This window comes from Oncorhynchus kisutch, unplaced genomic scaffold (assembly GCF_002021735.2).
Source record: "Oncorhynchus kisutch isolate 150728-3 unplaced genomic scaffold, Okis_V2 scaffold1015, whole genome shotgun sequence".
Classification (NCBI taxonomy): Eukaryota; Metazoa; Chordata; class Actinopteri; order Salmoniformes; family Salmonidae; genus Oncorhynchus; species Oncorhynchus kisutch.
The window spans coordinates 1-23,790 of NW_022262960.1; the positions used below are offsets into that span (position 1 = coordinate 1).

General features: G+C 47.7%; 2 protein-coding genes across 2 annotated transcripts in view; both read left to right on the forward strand.

Annotated features, from left to right (window-relative positions):
• The first annotated feature begins 1,773 nt into the window (after positions 1-1,773).
• On the forward strand, positions 1,774-5,355 carry LOC109879472 (zinc finger protein ZIC 2-like). The gene is made up of 3 exons (XM_020471640.2): positions 1,774-3,448; positions 3,927-4,090; positions 4,227-5,355. Exons 1-3 carry the CDS (start codon positions 2,590-2,592, stop codon positions 4,407-4,409), a joined length of 1,206 nt encoding a protein of 401 aa, XP_020327229.1. The 5' UTR covers positions 1,774-2,589; the 3' UTR covers positions 4,410-5,355.
• A 906-nt stretch (positions 5,356-6,261) lies between these two features.
• The window catches only part of LOC116364163 (propionyl-CoA carboxylase alpha chain, mitochondrial-like), a 61,711-nt gene continuing 44,182 nt past the window's right edge, over positions 6,262-23,790 (forward strand). Inside the window, 6 exon segments of the mRNA XM_031817401.1 lie at positions 6,262-6,370; positions 7,075-7,152; positions 10,491-10,538; positions 10,743-10,811; positions 16,586-16,699; positions 16,828-16,881. Coding sequence (XP_031673261.1) covers positions 6,317-6,370; positions 7,075-7,152; positions 10,491-10,538; positions 10,743-10,811; positions 16,586-16,699; positions 16,828-16,881 — 417 coding nt within the window. The 5' untranslated portion in view covers positions 6,262-6,316.

Here is a 23,790-nt window from a genome sequence, read left to right on the forward strand (position 1 = left end):
TTCTTGTTGGCATTCCCATGTCCTTTATGGAACATAATCTACATACCTGTGTGCGTGCGCGTGTGAATCTTGAGGTTTTCCGACCGAGCAAACACTTTCCCGCAGTCTGGGAAAGTGCAGGAGAACGGTTCTCCCCAGTGTGTACCCTGATGTGGTTTCAGTTATATTTTGGCTTTAAACGCCTTTCCTTCTCTCAGGCATTCTTCCCACATACAAAATGGCTCAGGGGCTCGAGCCCAGCGACGTGCTCGGTGCTTACGTGGTCCACCAGCTCGTGCATGGAGCTAAAAGTTTGGTCGCATATCCTTTGTTTTGAAGTTCGGTCACGGTGATCGTGGTCCGTCCATTTGCAGACCAGCTCGGGCTTTATCGGCCTGTTGTTGTTGGTGGAGTATCCGCATAGGCGCCCCCGTGGTGGAAGCGCGCGGTGAAAGGAGAAGAGATGTATGAGATCAGGGAATTGTTATTGCGGAGCAGAGAGTGGCCATTGTGGCGTAATGGCGACCACCGCGGCCGCTGCATGGGTAAGTAGAGACGGGGGCGCTGCGGGCTGGCTGTCTCGCCTTTCTCTGTCCTTTATGCTTCCTGGCAGCTGCAGATAGCAACCGCGCTGATTTGGGGAAACCACGTTGATCTTAACGCGGTCCGCCCAGTGTTTTGGACTACCGAGGAGCATGAGGCATATTCTGTAAATTGGCCGTAAACCCGGTTTAGAACCAGGTGGTCCGTCCCCACATAGTTTGTAAGAAAAACTGGCAGATCTATGGCTGTATCCCAATGGTGTAAAATGGCGTCCTCTCTTCAATCACCTATTCCTTCAGCTCAGGCGGCACTGATTTGAAAACAGAAGAAAGCAATATGGCGGATGAGGTGATTTATTTCCTCACTCCAGTCTTTTCAGATCAGTGGATTCGAAGGAAAGGAGATGAGAATATACTCGGCATTAATTGAGATGCGCCCCCCAGTGGTAAGCACGAGGACGCTCGCCAAGTGAACATCTGTGGCATCTATAGGCCGGGCCCACATATGCATAATGTCAATGCCCTCTATAGCCTATCATGAGAAGCCAGATTTACTTCAAATTTAATCCATGTTGGCTGATGGGTTTTTTCCTCCCCCGATTAGCAAAAATAAACGTTGTTTTCTTTTGCCACGTTTGATTTTGTTATAAACTATATCATTTCTATCTAAATAATTTGATAGTTGTGGCCACAACCATATATTTACTAAATGTAAAACGTGGAATTGTAAGAAATTAAACTTTTCCTTGGGCATTTGGTCACATAATTGAATTGGCAATAGAATATCAAATATTTCGTTGCAGAATATCCACTTTTCATTCTATATATGGTTTAACACATTCCGTGGATAGTAAGGAACATGGGATGCCATGTCATTCTATATATGGTTTAACACATTCAGTGGATAGTAAGGAACATGGGATGCCATGTCATTCTATATATGGTTTAACACATTCAGTGGATAGTAAGGAACATGGGATGCCATGTCATTCTATATATGTTTTGTTGCATCTTCCTCTGCGCCTCTAACAGGACAGGGTTAATGTTTTATGCTTCCACAGAGACACTTCATTCTCTCAGACTGAAAGGTTGTTTTTTCCCTCCAACCCCAGAGCTGCAGGGCTGCCTTTGAACTCGACTCACTCCTGTGGTGTTTCCAGCGGGACAAAAGAGGTAGGGCCGTGCGTAACTGTAACCATGGAGCAATGGAACTTTTTTTGGGGGGGGGGGGGGGGGTCATTCTTCTCCTTGCTGTAAGTCCATCTTATTCACTTTAAACATAAATCTCCTTCGGGGGTTTATTTAGGCCTAATGAAATTGTATGGCTGAGGTGCATCAGTTAAATCAGATGCTAGCTTTGATCTGACAGCATATGGTTAGCTTGCAAAATCTATTATTAAACGCTTGTGTGTGTGTTGTGTGAGTGAAAATATATACTTTCCACACAACTGAATGTATTTTTTCCCTCCATCACTATTCAGCATTCAAGCAACGTAAAGGAAGTGACTGGTTTCACTTTCAGGATTTCACCTAACATTTGTAATTTTCCCGTTAAGACTTTCCAGAGTAATAAAACATGGGCGGAGCATGCATCGATTAGTCATGAGACGCTTGCCTGTAATTGGTGGAATGGCTGGGCTCGGGATGAGCTGCAGTGGCCAATTAGAGTGCGTTTGGTGAACACCCGGGGTTCTGTAAAAAGGGGAGGTAAGAAGTGCCCTTTGAAGACCCCGGGATAAGCATTTTCACGTTGTAGTGAACAGTCATACTTACAAACAGCATTCTGAACATTTACCACAAGACCTTTATTCATTCCCGGGTAAATGACCTGCCACATTCCTGTTGAGACTCCTGCAAAACTATTCATTCACAGCTTGGGGAAGTTTGGGGTGCTTAGGAATGATCTGGAATGTGTTTTGCGGCAAGATATTGAGTCCTCATTTGAGAAAGAAACATATTTTTATTTAGAGCTTTTGGACACTTTCTTCAACCGCTTTCTACGCACGCCTACAGTTCACATATTTACTTTGCGCGTCGTTCCATTCATCGAGCCCAGGCTCGTGCTGTGATGCTGTTGGAGGGAGGTCACCAGCAATCAGGCTCAGGGGTCAGTGCGAGCGCGTTCCAAAGGCACCACTCAGCGCATTCACCAGTCGAGATGCAGGAGAGAGACCCCAGCTTTATGGAGTCGGTCCACATCGCCAGCCAGGGACCCGGGTATGGCCCATCCTACGCCAACTCCACACGGGACTTTATCCTGCGTAACCGGGGATTCGGAGACTCTTCCCCTGCCAGCGATCAGCACTCTCTCCTCAGGACTATGGCTGGGTCTCTCCATCACTCACACGTAGAGGGCCAGGGCCATGGGCATGGACACCTCCTCTTTCCCGGGATGCACGACCAGCACCACGGCTCTGCTAACGTGCTGGGCGGCCGGTTGGGACTACCAGGGGAGGTATTCGGGAGAGCGGACCAGTATCATCATGTTTCCGGTCCAAGGAACGATCCTTACGGCCAATATGGGGCCATGGGTCACAACATGGGCATGGCAGCTCACCACCATCATCACCCAGCCGCGTTCTTCCGCTTCATGCGGCAGCAGTGCATCAAACAAGAGTTGATCTGCAAGTGGATAGACCCGGACCAGCCCGGCGGGGCGAGCCGGTGCTGTGGCAAGACCTACGGCACCATGCACGAGCTGGTTACGCACGTCTCCGTGGAGCACGTCGGTGGGCCCGAGCAGAGTAGCCACACCTGCTTCTGGGAAGAGTGCCCACGCGAGAACAAATCGTTCAAGGCCAAATACAAGCTGGTGAATCATATTCGGGTGCACACTGGAGAGAAGCCTTTCGCGTGTCCGTTCCCCGCGTGCAGCAAGGTCTTTGCGCGCTCTGAGAACTTGAAGATACACAAGAGAACTCACACAGGTAATTTAAAACGAAATATAGCCTCATTATTGTTATGTTGTGTTACTTTCTATATATTTTTTTTACTTTAGTTTATTTGGTAAATATATTCTTACCTCTTCTTGAACTGCTTGTAATTAAGCATTTCACGGTCAAGTCTACACTTGTTGTATGTGACAAATAAAGTTTGATTTAATTTTGATTTGATGTCTGCAGGTTGAATATCTCATGGATATAAACGTCAGTTTCAGATATCTGATTTGAGTTTTGTATGAAGTGAGGTTGTTTAGAAAGTGTAGAGGTAAGTGTCCCCAGGCTGGTGTACTGCCTGTATCCTAAAAATGATTCATAACTCTCCGGTGTTTTTATTTGTTGATGTGCTTTGGGTTCTATCGGCGGGGCCTGTAACTAAATCGTATCAGATATTTGAAAACAACTGTGACTGTATTTAAACCTACAAACACATTTAAACTAATCCCCTCATTCTGTTCTCCTCCAGGGGAGAAACCGTTCATGTGTGATTTCTTCGGCTGCGACAGACGCTTCGCCAACAGCAGTGACCGCAAGAAACACCTGCACGTTCACACGTCTGACAAGCCCTATCTGTGCAAGAAGTGTGTCAAGTCCTACACACACCCCAGCTCTCTGAGAAAACATATGAAGGTCCGTTTTCTCTCTTTGCCAAAATATACTTGTCCTGGACAACTTTGTTCTGTGACAAAATTGTGGGGACTTTTGTGCCGAAATTGTGGTCATCTTTGAGGGAGTGTTTTTTGACAGTTGTTTTTATGTATTTTAGGTGCATGATTCTTTGTCAGTAGCAGACACTTCGCCCGGAGCCAGCAGCGGATATGAGTCCTCGACGCCCCCGAGTTTAGTGTCCCCTGCCTCGGAGACCCAGAGCATCATGTCCCCGGACTCTGCGGTCCTCGGTAGCGGACACAGCAACCTCTCGTCCAACTTCAGTGAGTGGTATGTCTGAGGACCACACACAAGACTAATGGGAAAACGACGGCAAAAAAATGAAGGAAAAACAGGCAACAAATACAATGAGCATCTGACTGGCCTAAATGGACGCTTTACGCGCGATTGAAATATGAATCAAGAACGTTGCACTAAAACATTGGAAGCCAAAGAAGAAAATGTCTTTATGTAAAAAACAAACGTTATTTTTCTTTCGATGGTTGTTTAATTATCAGTCTTTCGTTGTCATTTTGAGATCGGTTATTTTTATAGTTGATGGGGAGTTTGAGACTGAAAAGTATTTTAAATAAGTGCCAAAGTTAACCTTAGTTTAATTGTGCACATTTAAAAAAAATGGAAACAAGTTTTTTGTTGAAGTTGAACAGGTTGAATATGCGTTGTCCTCCATGAACGACCTCTTTGAGATGCCCAGTTGAGACATAATTTATATAAAAAGAAAGTTGCTGTGTTGTTTTTCTGTAAGTCTATTATGTTGACAAACGTGTTAGTAAAAATGAATCTGATGTTTAAAATGCCTGTCTTAATTCCTTTTTAAATTCGTGTCTCTCTGTAAATGTTTTGCATTAAAAGAACGTTCCGTTTGAAACACTCCCTGCACCAAGAAGTGTGATATGGAATGTATACACGTCTAAATGGTAATATGAACCCTACTGATGTGTAAGACAATAAGTTACATTTATGCATAAATTATCATGCGTCTATTGTTCAGAATCATCAATTCACATGATTGATTATTTATGTGGAGAAGGGATTACTTCATCCTTCATATGGCTGGACAACTTGGATTGATCGCCACCAAACTATTGTTTATGAGAAATACAACTTGGATTGATCGCCACCAAACTATTGTTTATGAGAAATACAACTTGGATTGATCGCCACCAAACTATTGTTTATGAGAAATACAACTTGGATTGATCGCCACCAAACTATTGTTTATGAGAAATACAACTTTGATTGATCGCCACCAAACTATTGTTTATGAGAAATACAACTTGGGTTGATCGCCACCAAACTATTGTTAATGAGAAATACAACTTGGATTGTTATTTCAGGTTTGTTCGTTTAAATAAAAAAGGTCATTGAAATGACAACCCCTTTTAGTTTATTAATTCGACCATTTTAAAAACAAAAAAATATTGTACATGACTGTATTTTACACGGGTAATAATCAGCGAGGATAACAAAGTCTGGAGTGGTGTTCGAATACCCACGCTAACATACCGTGTACCTGACACTCAATTTACATCGCAAATAGTATTTTAACACCGCGCCAGTCATTTCTTACAGGTTGGAGTTTACACGGCCTGCTGTGTTCTGTTTTTATTCCTGTCATTGCAGTGGACAATAACGAGAGACAGGAAAGAACGGTTAAAGAGTTGGGGAAAGAAGTCTATGGGCCAACCCAAATAAACCCAGATATAGACCTAATTCCATCATTTCAGTTTTTATAGATTTCTTCCCCATTTCCAGAGAATAATGAAGATACATTGATATTGTACATGACTGTATTCTACTGTGTGACACTAACATTACATTATGAAAATATAGGAATAATGGATTTCTTCTAGGCTTATCTCTGTAAAAGTCCACAAATTCCAAATGTCACTCGAAATGCCTACTATGTTGATAATATTCAACATCATTGTTGTTCATATCATTTGAAAAGGTAGGAAAACAGGCGAGAAGGTGAGAAAACAGATGGACAAAGAAGTAAGACGAGGCTTTGCATTATAAAAGTAGGTTACTGTATGGTCCATTCAATCTAAATACATTGAAACAACTCAAGCTCTACCGACGTACTTCTACGTACGTACTTCTACGTCCGGTTACTCGATTTAATTGGAAGACGGAGCACACTCCCCTGTCATACGTCACTACTACGATCCCCTCACCCGGACAGACATGGCGGCGTACATGATCACTTCAACCCTGCGAAGAGTTTTGCTTGTTGCTAAGGTGAGCTGTCAGTTATTGTAGACTTAATCTTGTAGCTAGTTATTTGACATTCATGAAGAGCTCTTGCAAAACCGAAACACCCGACAATCTATGCTTTTTAATGCAAGTTTCTAGCACCACACAATCGGACATCTGTTCGCTAGCCTGCCAAGCTAGCAAGTCTGTCTGTCACTCACACACCTCTCAAGCCGTCTCTCTTCTTTTGAAGTTTGTAAGATGTAAGCATTCTCTACACTATCTGACATTTAAATGTTTAATTTCGCGGTATAAATGTTTTAAGTTATTCGTATTAGAGAATGTACAGCTTCGTCCGTTCCTCCTCTGTCAATGTCAAAGCGTCCAAACCGTTAGCATTTTGCTAATAAGTTGTTACACTATATAACACAATCCTGATCTGGTTGAACCTTCACCACATGACTAAATGTAACTGTCTTTGAATGAAAAACTGTCCTTGAACGAAAAACTGTCCTTGAATGTAACGTTGTGACCTGAACAGCAATCGTATATCGGGATATGCCTTCGTTCCAGCTCAGCAATACTGGGCGCTGTTGGTGTAATAGAAACAACACAGCTGCCATCACGTTTAACCTTCACCTCTTTGTGATGTTCGGCATGTGTCCATTATAAAGAATAGCGAAGAGTGGTGTTTCTGATGTTTGCGTGTGGTACTATAACGTTCATGTTTCTGAAATGTTTCCCTGCAGCATGCCTCTTTCCAGTCGAGATGCTGTGTGGCGTCCAGTCGAGTCCAGTACTCCACTGTTTATGATTCCAATGAGAAGGTAACATATGATTCACAGGGTGCAGGGCTGTCACAATGATGCATGGAAGGGGGGGGGGGGGCTATTGGAGCATAATGTAGGCCTACCGACAAAACCAATGGAGCAAATCCCATAACATTTAAACATGCAAATAGCTTTTGATATATATCCTACAGGGGATTGAAAGACAGCTCATGGGCCAATAGAATTCTACTCCCGTTGTGCTCCAGCTCTGCCTACAACATCACAGACTCAATCTTGCAAAGCTAGATTTGTTTTGGCTTGTTGCATTGAAGAGGGGCTGATATAATGTTGATTCCATCACAGAAAAAAAACTTTTTCCTTCGGAAAGTATTGACACCCCTCGACTTTTTCCACATTTTGTTACATTACAACCATATTCTAAATGGATTAAATCATCACCACCCCCCCATCAATACACACACACAATACCCCATAATGACAAAGCAAAAACAGTATAATTTATTTTGCTAATTAAAAAAATATATAACAAACTGAAATCACATTTACATACACTACTGGTCAAAAGTTGGACAACACCGCCTCATTCAAGGGTTTTTCTTTATTTTTACATTGTAGAGTAATATTGAAGACATCAAAACTATGAAATAACACATATGGAATCATGTAGTAACCAACAAAAGTGTTAAACAAATCTAAATATATTTAATATTTGACATTCTTCAAAGTAGCCACCCTTTGCTTTGATGACAGCTTTGTACACTCTTGGCATTCTCTCAACCAGATTCATGAGGTAGTCACCTGGAATGCATTTCAATGAACAGGTTTGCCTTCTTAAAAGTTAATTTGTGGAATTTCTTTCCTTAATGCGTTTGAGCCAGTCAGTTGTGTTGTGATAAGGTATGGGTGGTATTGTCATTGAGGCAAAAAGGGGATATTTGAAGAATCTCTCAGTCCCTGCCACTGAAAAACATCCCCAAAGCATGATGCTGCCACCTCCATGCTTCACTGTAGGGATGGTGCCAGGTTTCCTCCAGAAGTGATGCTTGATATTCAGGCCAAATACTTCAATCTTGGTTTCATCAGACCAGAGAATCTTGTTTCTCAAAGTCTGAAAGTCTTTAGGTGCCTTTTGGCAAACTCCAAGCGGGCTGTCATGTGCCTTTTACTAAGGAGTAGCTTCTGTCTGGGCACTCTACCATTAAGGCCTGATTGGTGGAGTGCTGCAAAGATGGTTGTCTTTACAGAAGGTTCTCCCATCTCCACAGAGGATCTCTGGAGCTCTGTCAGAGTGACCATCGGGTTCTTGGTCACCTCCCCGACCAAGGCCCTTCTCCCCCGGTTGATCAGTTTGGCCGGGTGGCCAGATCTATGATGGAGGCTAAGAATGATAGAGGCCACTGTGTTCTTGGGGACCTTCAATGCTGCAGGAATGTTTTGGTTCCCTTCCCCAGATCTGTGCCTCGACACAATCCTGTCTCGGAGATCTACGGACAATTCCTTCGACCTCATGGCTTGGTTTTTGCTCTGACATGCACTGTCAACTGTGGGACCTTTATATAGACAGCTGTGTGCCTTTCCAAATCATGTCCAATGCATTGAATTTACCCCAGGTGGACTCTAATCAAGTTGTAGAAACATCTCAAGGATGATCAATGTTAACAGGATGCACCTGAGCTCAATTTCGAGTCTCATAACGAAGGATCTGAATACTACTAAGCTATTTGTTTTTGATTTTTTTAAATAAATTTGCAAACATTTCAAAAACTTTTTTCTCTGCTTCATTATGGGGCAATGCATGTAGATGCTGAGGATTCAAATAAAACATCGTATTTAATCCATTTTAGAATAAGGCTGTAACGTAACAAAATGTGGAAAAAGTGAAGGGGTCTGAATACTTTCCGAAGGCCCTGTAGTGCAAACTAATGGGGTGAACTCAGTGTAGTTAAGTCTCTAAAGGTGGAGTATAGAGGGAACATTGGATAGGAGTAGTATGGCTCACTGGGTGCAGGGTTGTCACATGATGCCAGGATGGATAGGAGTAGTATGGCTCACTGGGTGCAGGGTTGTCACATGATGCCAGGATTGATAGGAGTAGTATGGCTCACTGGGTGCAGGGTTGTCACATGATGCCAGGAAGGATAGGAGTAGTATGGCTCACTGGGTGCAGGGTTGTCACATGATGCCAGGAAGGATAGGAGTAGTATGGCTCACTGGGTGCAGGGTTGTCACATGATGCCAGGAAGGATAGGAGTAGTATGGCTCACTGGGTGCAGGGTTGTCACATGATGCAAGGAAGGATAGGAGTAGTATGGCTCACTGGGTGCAGGGTTGTCACATGATGCAAGGAAGGATAGGAGTAGTATGGCTCACTGGGTGCAGGGTCGTCACATGATGCCAGGAAGGATAGGAGTAGTATGGCTCACTGGGTGCAGGGTCGTCACATGATGCAAGGAAGGATAGGAGTAGTATGGCTCACTGGGTGCAGGGTTGTCACATGATGCCAGGAAGGATAGGAGTAGTATGGCTCACTGGGTGCAGGGTCGTCACATGATGCCAGGAAGGATAGGAGTAGTATGGCTCTCTGGGTGCAGGGTTGTCACATGATGCCAGGAAGGATAGGAGTAGTTCTGTATTGAAATTAAATACAGTACTTTGTGTTGACAGACCTCTGATTAAATACAGTACTTTGTGTTGACAGACCTCTGATTAAATACAGTACTTTGTGTTGACAGACCTGATTAAATACAGTACTTTGTGTTGACAGACCTCTGATTAAATACAGTACTTTGTGTTGACAGACCTGATTAAATACAGTACTTTGTGTTGACAGACCTCTGATTAAATACAGTACTTTGTGTTGACAGACCTCTGATTAAATACACTACTTTGTGTTGACAGACCTCTGATTAAAAACAGTACTTTGTCATGACTTGTGGAGGTTTGTCAACATGAACCTGAGTAACACAGAATGTATTTTATTTGTTGCTAGCAGATTATTATCTTTTCTCTCTAAATGTTACAAGGGGAAACCTTCATTTCCCTCCATCCCCCAATATAAACAACATGTCACATCCTCCTAGCTTTGTTCTTTCATCTTCAAACCGCCAACCTTGCCTCTGGCCATAGTGTTTAGCAGTAGGACAGGCAGGGGGTTGAGGTGTGTGTGTGTGTGTGTGTGGGACAGAGGAAAGACGTTTCATTTAATAAGGTGTTCGGACCAGAGGAACGGAAAGACTGACAGAACCAGACGCTTTCACTTACTGTGCTTGTGTTTACTGGTACACACACACACACACACACACACACAGGAGCAAATGATTTGTTGTGACAATGAGTTCCCACACTAATCTCTTTCTTCCCTTTCACCCTACTAGACCTTTGATAAGATCCTCATTGCAAACAGAGGAGAGATCGCCTGCAGGGTAAGACTGTGTGTTAACGAAGCATCACTGGTACTCAGGTTAAAAGACAGAGACCGGATGAAAGCCCTCCTAAGCTACACCGTGTCTCATCTCTCTACTGCGCCTATAGCAGGTCTATAGCACCTAGTAAACATTATAGACTATTCTTATTATTGATGTATTGAATAAAAGCTGATCACACGTCTTCTTCATTGCCTTTGGCAGGTGATGAAAACATGTAAGAAGATGGGTATCAAAACAGTGGCGGTGCACAGTGATGTCGACGCCAGCGCGGTAAGTCTGTCTGGTCTGTAGAGGTGGTGTCAGCGCGGTAAGTCTGGTCTCTAGAGGTGGTGTGTAGCGGTAAGTCTGTCTGCTTTGTAGAGGTGGTGTGTAGCGGTAAGTCTGTCTGGTCTGTAGAGGTGGTGTGTAGCGGTAAGTCTGTCTGGTCTGTAGAGGTGGTGTCTAGCGGTAAGTCTGTCTGGTCTGTAGAGGTGGTGTCTAGGGGATGTTGATGTCAGTGGTAAGTCTGTCTGGTCTGTAGAGGTGGTGTCTAGGATATGTTGGTGTCTAGGGAATGTTGGTGTCTAGGGAATGTTGGTGTCTAGGGAATGTTGCTGTCAGTGGTATGTCTGTCTGCTCTAATGACCCCATACAGCCAGAGGTATTGAGGTGGTGTGTTATATTGACCCAATACAGCCAGAGGGATTGTGTTATATTGACCCCATACAGCCAGAGGTATTGTGGTGGTGTGTTATATTGACCCCATACAGCCAGAGGTATTGTGTTATAATGACCCCATACAGCCAGAGGTATTGTGTTATAATGACCCCATACAGCCAGAGGTATTGTGGTGGTGTGTTATGACCCCATACAGCCATAGGTATTGTGTTATATTGACCCCATACAGCCAGAGGTATTGTGTCATATTGACCCCATACAGCCAGAGGTATTGTGTCATATTGACCCCATACAGCCAGAGGTATTGTGTCATATTGACCCCATACAGCCAGAGGTATTGTGTCATATTGACCCCATACAGCCAGAGGTATTGTGTCATATTGACCCCATACAGCCAGAGGTATTGTGTCATATTGACCCCATACAGCCAGAGGTATTGTGTCATATTGACCCCATACAGCCAGAGGTATTGTGTCATATTGACCCCATACAGCCAGAGGTATTGTGTCATATTGACCCCATACAGCCAGAGGTATTGTGTCATATTGACCCCATACAGCCAGAGGTATTGTTTTATATTGACCCCATACAGCCAGAGGTATTGAGGTGGTGTGTTATGACCCCATACAGCCAGTGGTATTGAGTTATAATGACCCCATACAGCCAGAGGTATTGAGGTGTGTTATAATGACCCCATACAGCCAGGGGTATTGTGTTATAATGACCCCATACAGCCAGAGGTATTGAGGTGTGTTATAATGACCGCTACATGAGAAGGTTAGTTGTATTTACAGGCTGGTTTAATGACATAGTAGGCCTTTTACTGGGTGTGAAATTGGCTTTCCAGCACTGAGCTCCCCTATTGGTCAGACGGGTGGGTAGACACAGTTGTTTATTGGGCTCCTCTAGTTGCCAAGGTGACTAACATTCCAAAACGTTGACCATGACACAGGGGGTAGATGGGGGACTGTTGAGTACCCATCAAAATGTTCTCCGGAGGCTCTCCGGTTGATGTTAATATTGATGTCAATGGACCAGATGTAATGGACCAAGTACGGCCCAGATGGAGATGGACCAGGTAATAGTGAGGTCCCATTGACCTGTGGATGTGTTGGACAGGTTTTGAAGTGGTGTTTAGCTGTGGAGCAGACATGATGCCTCCCTTAGCACTTCTTTGTTAAGAGACGCAGGGAACCAACTGGCCTGTAACCCCCTACACACACACACACACACACACACTCCTTCTGCCACCTTGTTGATCCAGATGTTGATGTTAATCCTGTGGAATGTGTCCTGGTGACAGTGTCTGTCACTCAATCTGCTGAGGGTCTGGCTCCGTGGGGGGGGGTGTGAGGACGGGGGCTGGCTCCGTGGGGGGCGGGGAGGACGGGGGCTGGCTCCGTGGGGGGGGGTGAGGACGGGTGCTGGTGAGCCAAAACGTCATCCATTTTGTGTGATACGTTGGGTGCCTCCGGTGTCTGCGGTAGTAGCTGTGTCTGCGGTAGTAGCTGTGTCTGCGGTAGTAGCTGTGTGTCTGCGGTAGTGGCTGTGTCTGCGGTAGTGGCTGTGTCTGCGGTAGTGGCTGTGTCTGCGGTAGTGGCTGTGTCTGCGGTAGTGGCTGTGTCTGCGGTAGTGGCTGTGTCTGCGGTAGTGGCTGAGTCTGCGGTAGTGGCTGAGTCTGCGGTAGTGGCTGTGTCTGCGGTAGTGGCTGTGTCTGCGGTAGTGTCTGCGTCTGCGGTAGTGTCTGCGGTAGTGGCTGTGTCTGCGGTAGTGGCTGTGTCTGCGGTAGTTGCTGTGTCTGCGGTAGTGTCTGCGGTAGTGCCTGTGTCTGCGGTAGTGTCTGCGGTAGTGCCTGTGTCTGCGGTAGTGCCTGTGTCTGCGGTAGTGCCTGTGTCTGCGGTAATGGCTGCGTCTGCGGTGGTGGCTGCGTCTGCGGTGGTGGCTGCGTCTGCGGTGGTGGCTGCGTCTGCGGTGGTGGCTGCGTCTGCGGTGGTGGCTGCGTCTGCGGTAGTGGCTGCATCTGCGGTAGTGGCTGCGTCTGCGGTAGTGGCTGTGGTAGTGGCTGCGTCTGCGGTGGTGGCTGTGTCTGCGGTGGTGGCTGTGTCTGCGGTGGTGGCTGTGTCTGCGGTGGTGGCTGTGTCTGCGGTGGTGGCTGTGTCTGCGGTGGTGGCTGTGTCTGCGGTGGTGGCTGTGTCTGCGGTAGCTACTACCGCAGACACAGCTACTACCGCAGACACAGGCACTACCGCAGCCACTACCGCAGCCACTACCGCAGACGCAGCCACTAGTGGCTGCATCTGCGGTAGTGGCTGCGTCTGCGGTAGTGGCTGTGGTAGTGGCTGCGTCTGCGGTGGTGGCTGTGTCTGCGGTGGTGGCTGTGTCTGCGGTAGTGGCTGAGTCTGCGGTAGTGGCTGTGTCTGCGGTAGTGGCTGTGTCTGTGGCTGTGTCTGCGGTAGTGGCTGTGTCTGCGGTAGTGTCTGCGGTAGTGGCTGTGTCTGCGGTAGTGTCTGCGGTAGTGGCTGTGTCTGCGGTAGTGTCTGCGGTAGTGGCTGTGTCTGCGGTAGTGGCTGTGTCTGCGGTAGTTGCTGTGTCTGCGGTAGTGTCTGCGGTAGTGCCTGTGTCTGCGGTAGTGTCTGCGGTAGTGCCTGTGTCTGCGGTAGTGCCTGTGTCTGCGGTAGTGCCTGTGTCTGCGGTAATGGCTGCGTCTGCGGTGGTGGCTGCGTCTGCGGTGGTGGCTGCGTCTGCGGTGGTGGCTGCGTCTGCGGTGGTGGCTGCGTCTGCGGTGGTGGCTGCGTCTGCGGTGGTGGCTGCGTCTGCGGTGGTGGCTGCGTCTGCGGTGGTGGCTGCGTCTGCGGTAGTGGCTGCATCTGCGGTAGTGGCTGCGTCTGCGGTAGTGGCTGTGGTAGTGGCTGTGTCTGCGGTGGTGGCTGTGTCTGCGGTGGTGGCTGTGTCTGCGGTGGTGGCTGTGTCTGCGGTGGTGGCTGTGTCTGCGGTAGCTACTACCGCAGACACAGCTACTACCGCAGACACAGGCACTACCGCAGCCACTACCGCAGCCACTACCGCAGACGCAGCCACTAGTGGCTGCATCTGCGGTAGTGGCTGCGTCTGCGGTAGTGGCTGTGGTAGTGGCTGCGTCTGCGGTGGTGGCTGCGTCTGCGGTGGTGGCTGCGTCTGCGGTGGTGGCTGCGTCTGCGGTGGTGGCTGCGTCTGCGGTAGTGGCTGCATCTGCGGTAGTGGCTGCGTCTGCGGTAGTGGCTGTGGTAGTGGCTGTGTCTGCGGTGGTGGCTGTGTCTGCGGTGGTGGCTGTGTCTGCGGTGGTGGCTGTGTCTGCGGTGGTGGCTGTGTCTGCGGTAGCTACTACCGCAGACACAGCTACTACCGCAGACACAGGCACTACCGCAGCCACTACCGCAGCCACTACCGCAGACGCAGCCACTAGTGGCTGCATCTGCGGTAGTGGCTGCGTCTGCGGTAGTGGCTGTGGTAGTGGCTGCGTCTGCGGTGGTGGCTGTGTCTGCGGTGGTGGCTGTGTCTGCGGTAGTGGCTGTGTCTGCGGAAGTGGCTGCGTCTGCGGTAGTGGCTGCGTCTGCGGTAGTGGCTGCGTCTGCGGTAGTGGCTGCGTCTGCGGTAGTGGCTGTGTCTGCGGTAGTGTCTGGGGTAGTGGCTGTGTCTGCGGTAGTAGCTGTGTCTGCGGTAGTGGCTGTGTCTGCGGTAGTGGCTGTGTCTGCGGTAGTGGCTGCGTCTGCGGTAGTGGCTGCGTCTGCGGTAGTGGCTGCGTCTGCGGTAGTGGCTGCGTCTGCGGTAGTGGCTGCGTCTGCGGTAGTGGCTGCGTCTGCGGTGGTGGCTGCGTCTGCGGTAGTGGCTGCGTCTGCGGTAGTGGCTGCGTCTGTGGTAGTGGCTGCGTCTGCGGTAGTGGCTGCGTCTGCGGTAGTGGCTGCGTCTGCGGTAGTGGCTGCGTCTGCGGTAGTGGCTGCGTCTGCGGTAGTGGCTGCGTCTGCGGTAGTGGCTGCGTCTGCGGTAGTGGCTGCGTCTGCGGTAGTGTCTGCGGTAGTGGCTGTGGTGGTGGCTGTGTCTGCGGTGGTGGCTGTGTCTGCGGTGGTGGCTGTGTCTGCGGTGGTGGCTGTGTCTGCGGTAGTGGCTGCGGTAGTGGCTGCGTCTGCGGTAGTGGCTGCGTCTGCGGTAGTAGCTGTTGTTGCGGTAGTAGCTGTGTCTGCGGTAGTAGCTGTGTCTGCGGTAGTGGCTGTGTCTGCGGTAGTAGCTGTTGCGGTAGTGGCTGCGTCTGCGGTAGTGGCTGCGTCTGCGGTAGTGGCTGCGTCTGCGGTAGTGGCTGCATCTGCGGTGGTGGCTGTGTCTGCGGTAGTGGCTGTGTCTGCGATAGTGGCTGTGTCTGCGGTAGTAGCTGTTGCGGTAGTAGCTGTTGCGGTAGTAGCTGTTGCGGTAGTAGCTGTTGCGGTAGTATCTGTGTCTGCGGTAGTATCTGTGTCTGCGGTAGTATCTGTGTCTGCGGTAGTATCTGTGTCTGCGGTAGTATCTGTGTCTGCGGTAGTATCTGTGTCTGCGGTAGTATCTGTGTCTGCGGTAGTAGCTGTGTCTGCGGTAGTAGCTGTGTCTGCGGTAGTACCCGTGTCTGCGGTAGTAGCTGTTGTTGCGGTAGTAGCTGTTGTTGCGGTAGTAGCTGTTGTTGCGGTAGTAGCTGTTGTTGCGGTAGTAGCTGTTGTTGCGGTAGTAGCTGTTGTTGCGGTAGTACTTGTTGTTGCGGTAGTGGCTGTGTCTGCGGTAGTACCTGTTGTTGCGGTAGTACCTGTTGTTGCGGTAGTAGCTGTGTCTGCGGTAGTGGCTGTGTCTGCGGTAGTGGCTGTGTCTGCGGTAGTGGCTGTGTCTGCGGTAGTACCTGTTGTTGCGGTAGTACCTGTTGTTGCGGTAGTACCTGTTGTTGCGGTAGTGGCGGTAGTGGCTGTTGCGGTAGTGGCTGTTGCGGTAGTGGCTGTTGCGGTAGTGGCTGTTGCGGTAGTGGCTGTTGTTGCGGTAGTACCTGTTGTTGCGGTAGTAGCTGTTGTTGCGGTAGTACCTGCTGTTGCGGAAGTACCTGTTGCGGTAGTAGCTGTTGTTGCGGTAGTGGCTGTTGCGGTAGTGGCTGTTGCGGTAGTGGCTGTTGCGGTAGTAGCTGTGTCTGCGGTAGTAGCTGTGTCTGCGGTAGTACCTGTTGTTGCGGTAGTACCTGTTGTTGCGGTAGTAGCTGTTGTTGCGGTAGTACCTGCTGTTGCGGAAGTACCTGTTGTTGCGGTAGTAGCTGTTGTTGCGGTAGTAGCTGCGTACCATATGATTGAGGCTTGACGCTTTGGCCGCATATGAATAAATACTTGTTTTTCTCTGTGCCACCTCAGGTCCATGTGAAGATGGCTGACGAGGCAGTGTGTGTAGGCCCCGCCCCCACCAACAAGAGCTACCTCAACATGGACGCCATCATGGACGCTATCAGGAAGACTGGATCCCAGGCCGTGAGATTTACGACACACACACACACACACACACACATGAACTTTTAAACACACGCACTAACATTTGAACACACACACGGTTGTGTTTGCTGATGTGTTTTGAGGCCTTTTCTCCTCTGTCTCTGAAGGTGCATCCAGGCTACGGCTTTCTGTCTGAAAATAAAGAGTTTGCCAAGAGGCTGGTGAGTCGTGCTGGGATTTACAACTGTTGGGAACACACACACACACACCTCTCTGTATATCCCCCTCTGTTTCCCTTATCAACAGGCTTCGGAACCCCCGGAAGTTAATTTTATTAAGGGTGTGATTCTCCGGGTGAAAACCTGATATGAAAACTTAACACACAGATGCCAAAAGACTCACTTCATGATAAGAAAATGTAACGTCTTTCAAAATTATTTTAAGTCATTTACTTAAAAGGAAAATGTTTTCTCAGTTATACCTCCACATTACATGGCCCCAATGTCCTGCAGACAGACACAAGACTTGACAACTTAAATAAAAGGTCAAATTAAAAAATACAAGACCCCTCCGATGTTTAGCCGATGACACACTTCGAACCATGCCGTTATGCAAGGCTGTGTTGGTACGGCAAATCTATAACTCACCTAGTTCCACAGGTAAATAACACAACATATTTACCTCAAGGTTAACTAAGTACCTCTCCCACCATCATTCAATGTCCTAAAACAACACTGACATCTCTCCCTCCCGTTGAATACATTCAGTTGTACTGAACTTACTAGGGATTCCCCTTTTCCCTCTCTGTTGTGGCGTATCATGCAAGGCACCCGAAGGTGGGCCGTAGTACATTGAAGCTAATCCCACAGGTAAATGGCATATTTTCCTTCATTGGAACTAAAAGATGTCGTACCCACTCACAAATATTATTATTATTATTTTTTTTTTTACCTTTATTTAACTAGGCAAGTCAGTTAAGAACAAATTCTTATTTTCAATGACGGCCTAGGAACAGTGGGTTAACTGCCTGTTCAGGGGCAGAACGACTGATTTGTACCTTGTCAGCTCGGGGGTTTGAACTTGCAACCTTTCGGTTACTAGTCCAACGCTCTAAACACTAGGCTACCCTGCCGCCCCTGCCGTTGATCCCACGATTTGGATCAACCACAATGCCCAGTGTCCTATTGTGTTGCCCTGGAGCAAGGCTCTTGCTCGGTATGTGAGTGGGCTGTCCGCTGCCTTATGGGAGCCTGCTGTGGAAATGGAGATGTCATTACATTAGCAACTCAAAGGACCTCCCCCTCCTGTAACAGTGGGTGAATAGTTAGTGCCAGATTTACGCATTGCAAAACCCTCTGGGGGCGAGGGGGGGGGGGGCGAGGTCCGTATGCCTCTGGGCTTGGGGTAAAGCCGGGGGGGGGGGGGGGATTAGGGTAAGGGTCCTGTTAGCATGAGAAAGAACCTCAGGCTGAATAGAGCTGGAGGGATACGGGGGATGGATGGAGTATAGTAGAATGTATTGTCCCTCAATGTGTCGATGGACCCCCCCCCCCCCCCATTTCAAAAAACATGTGTAATTATTTTGGGACTTTTGCAGACAAACACAAGCATTTCCCACTTGTGTTGAGCACTCTAGGACACATGCACCCACTTAACTCAGGGGTCCGATTATTCTTATTGTTGGAGACTCATTTGTTTGCACCTGGTAGAATGGCGTGTGGTGCTCCGCTCACCAGTGTGTTAAGAACAGCCGTTTAGACGTGAGAGGATGAGTCAGGTCTGAAAAGGCTCAGCCAGGTTTTTTGTGATGTAAATAGTGAGATGTCATAACATGGCACCGGAGGGAGGGAGGATCGATGTTTGTCATTGTGTCTTCATTTAGAGTAGGGTTTCCTCAACTCCGTCCTGCGTGAACGTTTGGTAATAATCAACGCTTGATGAGGAGTTGGTTATTGGAATCAGCGTAACAAACCAAAACGTGCACCCGGTGGAGGGGCCCCAGGACCGAGTTGGGGAAACACTGATTTAGAGGATGATAGGTTGTGTGTTTTTCATTGTGTCCTCGTCTGAAGGGCAGATGTCTGTTGTTGTTAAACTAAAAACCTTCGTTTAAAAGCTGACAGTGTTTTTTTATATCCATTTATTTTATTTTGGATCCTGCGGCTCTGTTGGGCTAAATTGCTGTGACGCTGCTATCGGTCTCAAGACACCAAAGCCCAGCTAGCCACGCTGTCTTGGCGGTCTCAAGACACCAAAGCCCAGCTAGCCTCGCTGTCTTAGCGGTCTCAAGACACCAAAACCCAGCTAGCCTCGCTGTCTTGGCGGTCTCAAGACACCAAAGCCCAGCTAGCCTCGCTGTCTTGGCGGTCTCAAGACACCAAAACCCAGCTAGCCCAGCTGTCTTGGCGGTCTCAAGACACCAAAGCCCAGCTAGCCCAGCTGTCTTGGCGGTCTCAAGACACCAAAACCCAGCTAGCCCAGCTGTCTTGGCGGTCTCAAGACACCAAAGCCCAGCTAGCCTCGCTGTCTTGGCGGTCTCAAGACACCAAAGCCCAGCTAGCCCAGCTAGCCCAGCTGTCTTGGCGGTCTCAAGACACCAAAGCCCAGCTAGCCCAGCTGTCTTGGCGGTCTCAAGACACCAAAGCCCAGCTAGCCTCGCTGTCTTGGCGGTCTCAAGACACCAAAGCCCAGCTAGCCCAGCTAGCCCAGCTGTCTTGGCGGTCTCAAGACACCAAAGCCCAGCTAGCCCAGCTGTCTTGGCGGTCTCAAGACACCAAAGCCCAGCTAGCCCAGCTGTCTTGGCGGTCTCAAGACACCAAAGCCCAGCTAGCCCAGCTGTCTTGGCGGTCTCAAGACACCAAAGCCCAGCTAGCCCAGCTAGCCCAGCTGTCTTGGCGGTCTCAAGACACCAAAGCCCAGCTAGCCTCGCTGTCTTGGCGGTCTCAAGACACCAAAGCCCAGCTAGCCTCGCTGTCTTGGCGGTCTCAAGACACCAAAGCCCAGCTAGCCCAGCTGTCTTGGCGGTCTCAAGACACCAAAGCCCAGCTAGCCCAGCTGTCTTGGCGGTCTCAAGACACCAAAGCCCAGCTAGCCCAGCTGTCTTGGCGGTCTCAAATGGAAGCCGCTATTGAAAGTTTCCAGCGCTGCAGGGAGTTGTGTTTACTTTGTTCCCGGGACGATGTGGACCTGACTTTCCATGGAGTAACTGCTTGTGGAAGACTACAGCAGCAAAGTAGCTACTTTAATCAAGTAGCAAACCAACACAAGCTACTGGGAAACCCATGCCCACCTACTTTTACCAAGTAGCAAACCAACACGAGCTACTTGGGAACCCACGCCCACCTACTTTTCCATTTTCTTCCACCCCATTAGCCGGACGCCGTTTTGTTCGAGTGGAAGTTTCGCCGCCGTGTCAGCTCTCCACAGCCGACAGGCCGGTGCTCCGCAGGGTTCTATCTCTGAAGGGTCTCCCCTTTCCCTGGAGAACGGAGTTGTTCTCGACCCAACCAACCAACCACGGAGGTACGTCACTCGCCGTGGAAGTCGAAGGAGGTGTCCTCTGGCAACTGGGGTCTCCATGGAGATGTTGAGCCCAGAACTGACACAGACCGGGAACAGCTTTGCCGCGCTGGATCCAGAGGTTCCGGCACCTTCTTCCTTGGGGGCTTCCCATTCGAGATCGGATCCGGAGGTACCTTCGTCCTCGGTCCCGTCTACCTCACGGTGGCTCCTATCTCTGGTTCAGATCCTCGGAGCTCCCACCCTCATCAGACCGTGAGGCTGCCTGAGAGACCGGTCCATTCAACATCACCAGCTGTCATCATAAGCAGCGCTATGGTGAGAAACATCTCAGTCCCCAAGGCAAAAACCCTGTGTTACCCAGGAGCACAAGTACAGGACATAACAAGGCTGATTCAGACTGTTCTACCCCAGGAGCACGAGTACAGGACATAACAAGGCTGATTCAGACTGTTCTACCCCAGGAGAACGAGTACAGGACATAACAAGGCTGCTTCAGACTGTTCTACCACAGGAGAACGAGTACAGGACATAACAAGGCTGATTCAGACTGTTCTACCACAGGAGAACGAGTACAGGACATAACAAGGCTGCTTCAGACTGTTCTACCCCAGGAGAACGAGTACAGGACATAACAAGGTTGATTCAGACTGTTCTACCACAGGAGAACGAGTACAGGACATAACAAGGCTGCTTCAGACTGTTCTACCACAGGAGAACGAGTACAGGACATAACAAGGTTGATTCAGACTGTTCTACCACAGGAGAACGAGTACAGGACATAACAAGGCTGATTCAGACTTCTACCACAGGAGAACGAGTACAGGACATAACAAGGTTGATTCAGACTGTTCTACCACAGGAGAACGAGTACAGGACATAAGGATTACACATCTGGCTAAAAGACTACTGTAGCTCTGTAGACTACTGGAGACTACTGTAGACTTCTGTAGACTACTGTAGCTCTGTATACTACTGTAGATTACTGTAGCTCTGTAGATTACTGTAGCTCTGTAGACTACTGTAGCTCTGTAGATTACTGTAGACTACTGTAGCTCTGTAGACTTCTGTAGCTCTGTAGACTTCTGTAGCTCTGTAGACTACTGTAGATCTGTAGACTACTGTAGATCTGTAGACTACTGTAGCTCTGTAGACTACTGTAGATTACTGTAGCTCTGTAGCTCTGTAGACTACTGTAGCTCTGTAGACTACTGTAGCTCTGTAGACTACTGTAGCTCTGTAGACTACTGTAGATTACTGTAGCTCTGTAGATTACTGTAGCTCTGTAGACTACTGTAGCTCTGTAGACTACTGTAGCTCTGTAGACCACTGTAGATTACTGTAGCTCTGTAGATTACTATAGCTCTGTAGATTACTGTAGCTCTGTAGACTACTGTAGATTACTGTAGCTCTGTAGATTACTGTAGCTCTGTAGATTACTGTAGCTCTGTAGACTACTGTAGCTCTGTAGATTACTGTAGACTACTGTAGCTCTGTAGATTACTGTAGCTCTGTAGACTACTGTAGATTACTGTAGCTCTGTAGACTACTGTAGCTCTGTAGACTACTGTAGCTCTGTAGATTACTGTAGCTCTGTAGACTTCTGTAGCTCTGTAGACTACTGTAGATCTGTAGACTACTGTAGCTCTGTAGACTACTGTAGCTCTGTAGACTACTGTAGATTACTGTAGCTCTGTAGATTACTGTAGCTCTGTAGACTACTGTAGATTACTGTAGCTCTGTAGATTACTGTAGCTCTGTAGATTACTGTAGCTCTGTAGACTACTGTAGCTCTGTAGATTACTGTAGCTCTGTAGATTACTGTAGCTCTGTAGACTACTGTAGCTCTGTAGACTACTGTAGCTCTGTAGATTACTGTAGCTCTGTAGATCTGTAGACTACTGTAGTACTGTAGCTCTGTAGACTACTGTAGATTACTGTAGCTCTGTAGATTACTGTAGCTCTGTAGATTACTGTAGCTCTGTAGACTACTGTAGCTCTGTAGACTACTGTAGCTCTGTAGACTACTGTAGATTACTGTAGCTCTGTAGATTACTGTAGCTCTGTAGACTACTGTAGCTCTGTAGACTACTGTAGCTCTGTAGACCACTGTAGATTACTGTAGCTCTGTAGATTACTGTAGCTCTGTAGATTACTGTAGCTCTGTAGACTACTGTAGATTACTGTAGCTCTGTAGACTACTGTAGCTCTGTAGATTACTGTAGCTCTGTAGACTACTGTAGCTCTGTAGATTACTGTAGCTCTGTAGACTACTGTAGATTACTGTAGCTCTGTAGACTACTGTAGCTCTGTAGATTACTGTAGCTCTGTAGACTACTGTAGATTACTGTAGCTCTGTAGATTACTGTAGCTCTGTAGACTACTGTAGATTACTGTAGCTCTGTAGATTACTGTAGCTCTGTAGATTACTGTAGCTCTGTAGACTACTGTAGCTCTGTAGATTACTGTAGCTCTGTAGATTACTGTAGCTCTGTAGATTACTGTAGCTCTGTAGACTACTGTAGCTCTGTAGACTACTGTAGCTCTGCTGGAGTCACTTGTATTGATAACTTTGACACCTTCTGGAAACAGAAGATACTCTACAGGAATGACAGAGTCCATCCAAATCATCTTGGCTCCTGGACTCTGTCCAGGAGTTTCAAGGCTGCGTTGAAACAATGACTGGTCAATGATCTAAGACCAGCTCAGTTAATCCCTACCGTTGTGACAATGAGTCGTCATAATGCTGCATCAAATGTACATGATCCAAGGGGCATTGGCAAACACAATGCAAGTCATTTAATGTATGTATCCCTAATTACCCTGAATACTTCTGTTAATCCTACAGCTATTGTAAGCAGTAATCATGAGCCTATGAACCAGAGTTACACTGTTATCACTGAGACGGTGTCCTAGTAGGAAGCCCACTTTATGCAGCTCACCCTGCACTATCAGCTCCAATGTAAATAACATGAGGACGTCTACTTCTGACAAACTTCCCAGTAAAGCGTTAAAAACAATCTAGCAACCCAGGAAAGTGCTAAGAAGTAGCCCATGTTAACATTAACATAAGAAACCAGGTCCATGAAGTCTAACAAATATAACATTTTATATTCTGACTCTGAAACTCACTTAGATAATACATTTGATAGAGTGGTAGCAATACATGGTTATTACATCTACCGAAAATATAGAAATTCCAACGGGTGCGATGATGCGGTCTATATTCAGAACCACATTCCTGTAAAGCTTAGAGACAATATAATGTTCTATACTATTGAAGTGATATGGCTGCAGGTTCATCTGCCTCACCTAAAGCCCATTCTGGTGGGAAGCTGCTATAGACCACCAAGTGGTAACAGTCAGTATCTGGATAATATGTGTGAACTGCTTGATAATGTGATATCAACAGAGAAGTATATTGTCTGGGTGATTTGTAAATATTGATTGGCTCTCATCAAGCTGCCCACTCAAGACAACACTTCAAACTGTAACCAGTGCCTGCAACCTGGTTCAGGTTGTCAGTCAACCTACCAGGGTCGTTACAAACAGCACAGGAATTAAATCATCACCATGTATTGATCACATCTTTACTAACGCTGCAGAAATGA

What these genes read in the sequence shown, in the direction of transcription:
- LOC109879472 (XM_020471640.2), top strand. Translation starts at nt 2,590, where the DNA reads ATGCTGTTGGAGGGAGGTCACCAGCAATCAGGCTCAGGGGTCAGTGCG. An exon ending in ACACAAGAGAACTCACACAG is followed by an intron (nt 3,449 to 3,926) that starts GTAATTTAAAAC and finishes GTTCTCCTCCAG; the next exon opens with GGGAGAAACCGTTCATGTGT. An exon ending in CTCTGAGAAAACATATGAAG is followed by an intron (nt 4,091 to 4,226) that starts GTCCGTTTTCTC and finishes TATGTATTTTAG; the next exon opens with GTGCATGATTCTTTGTCAGT.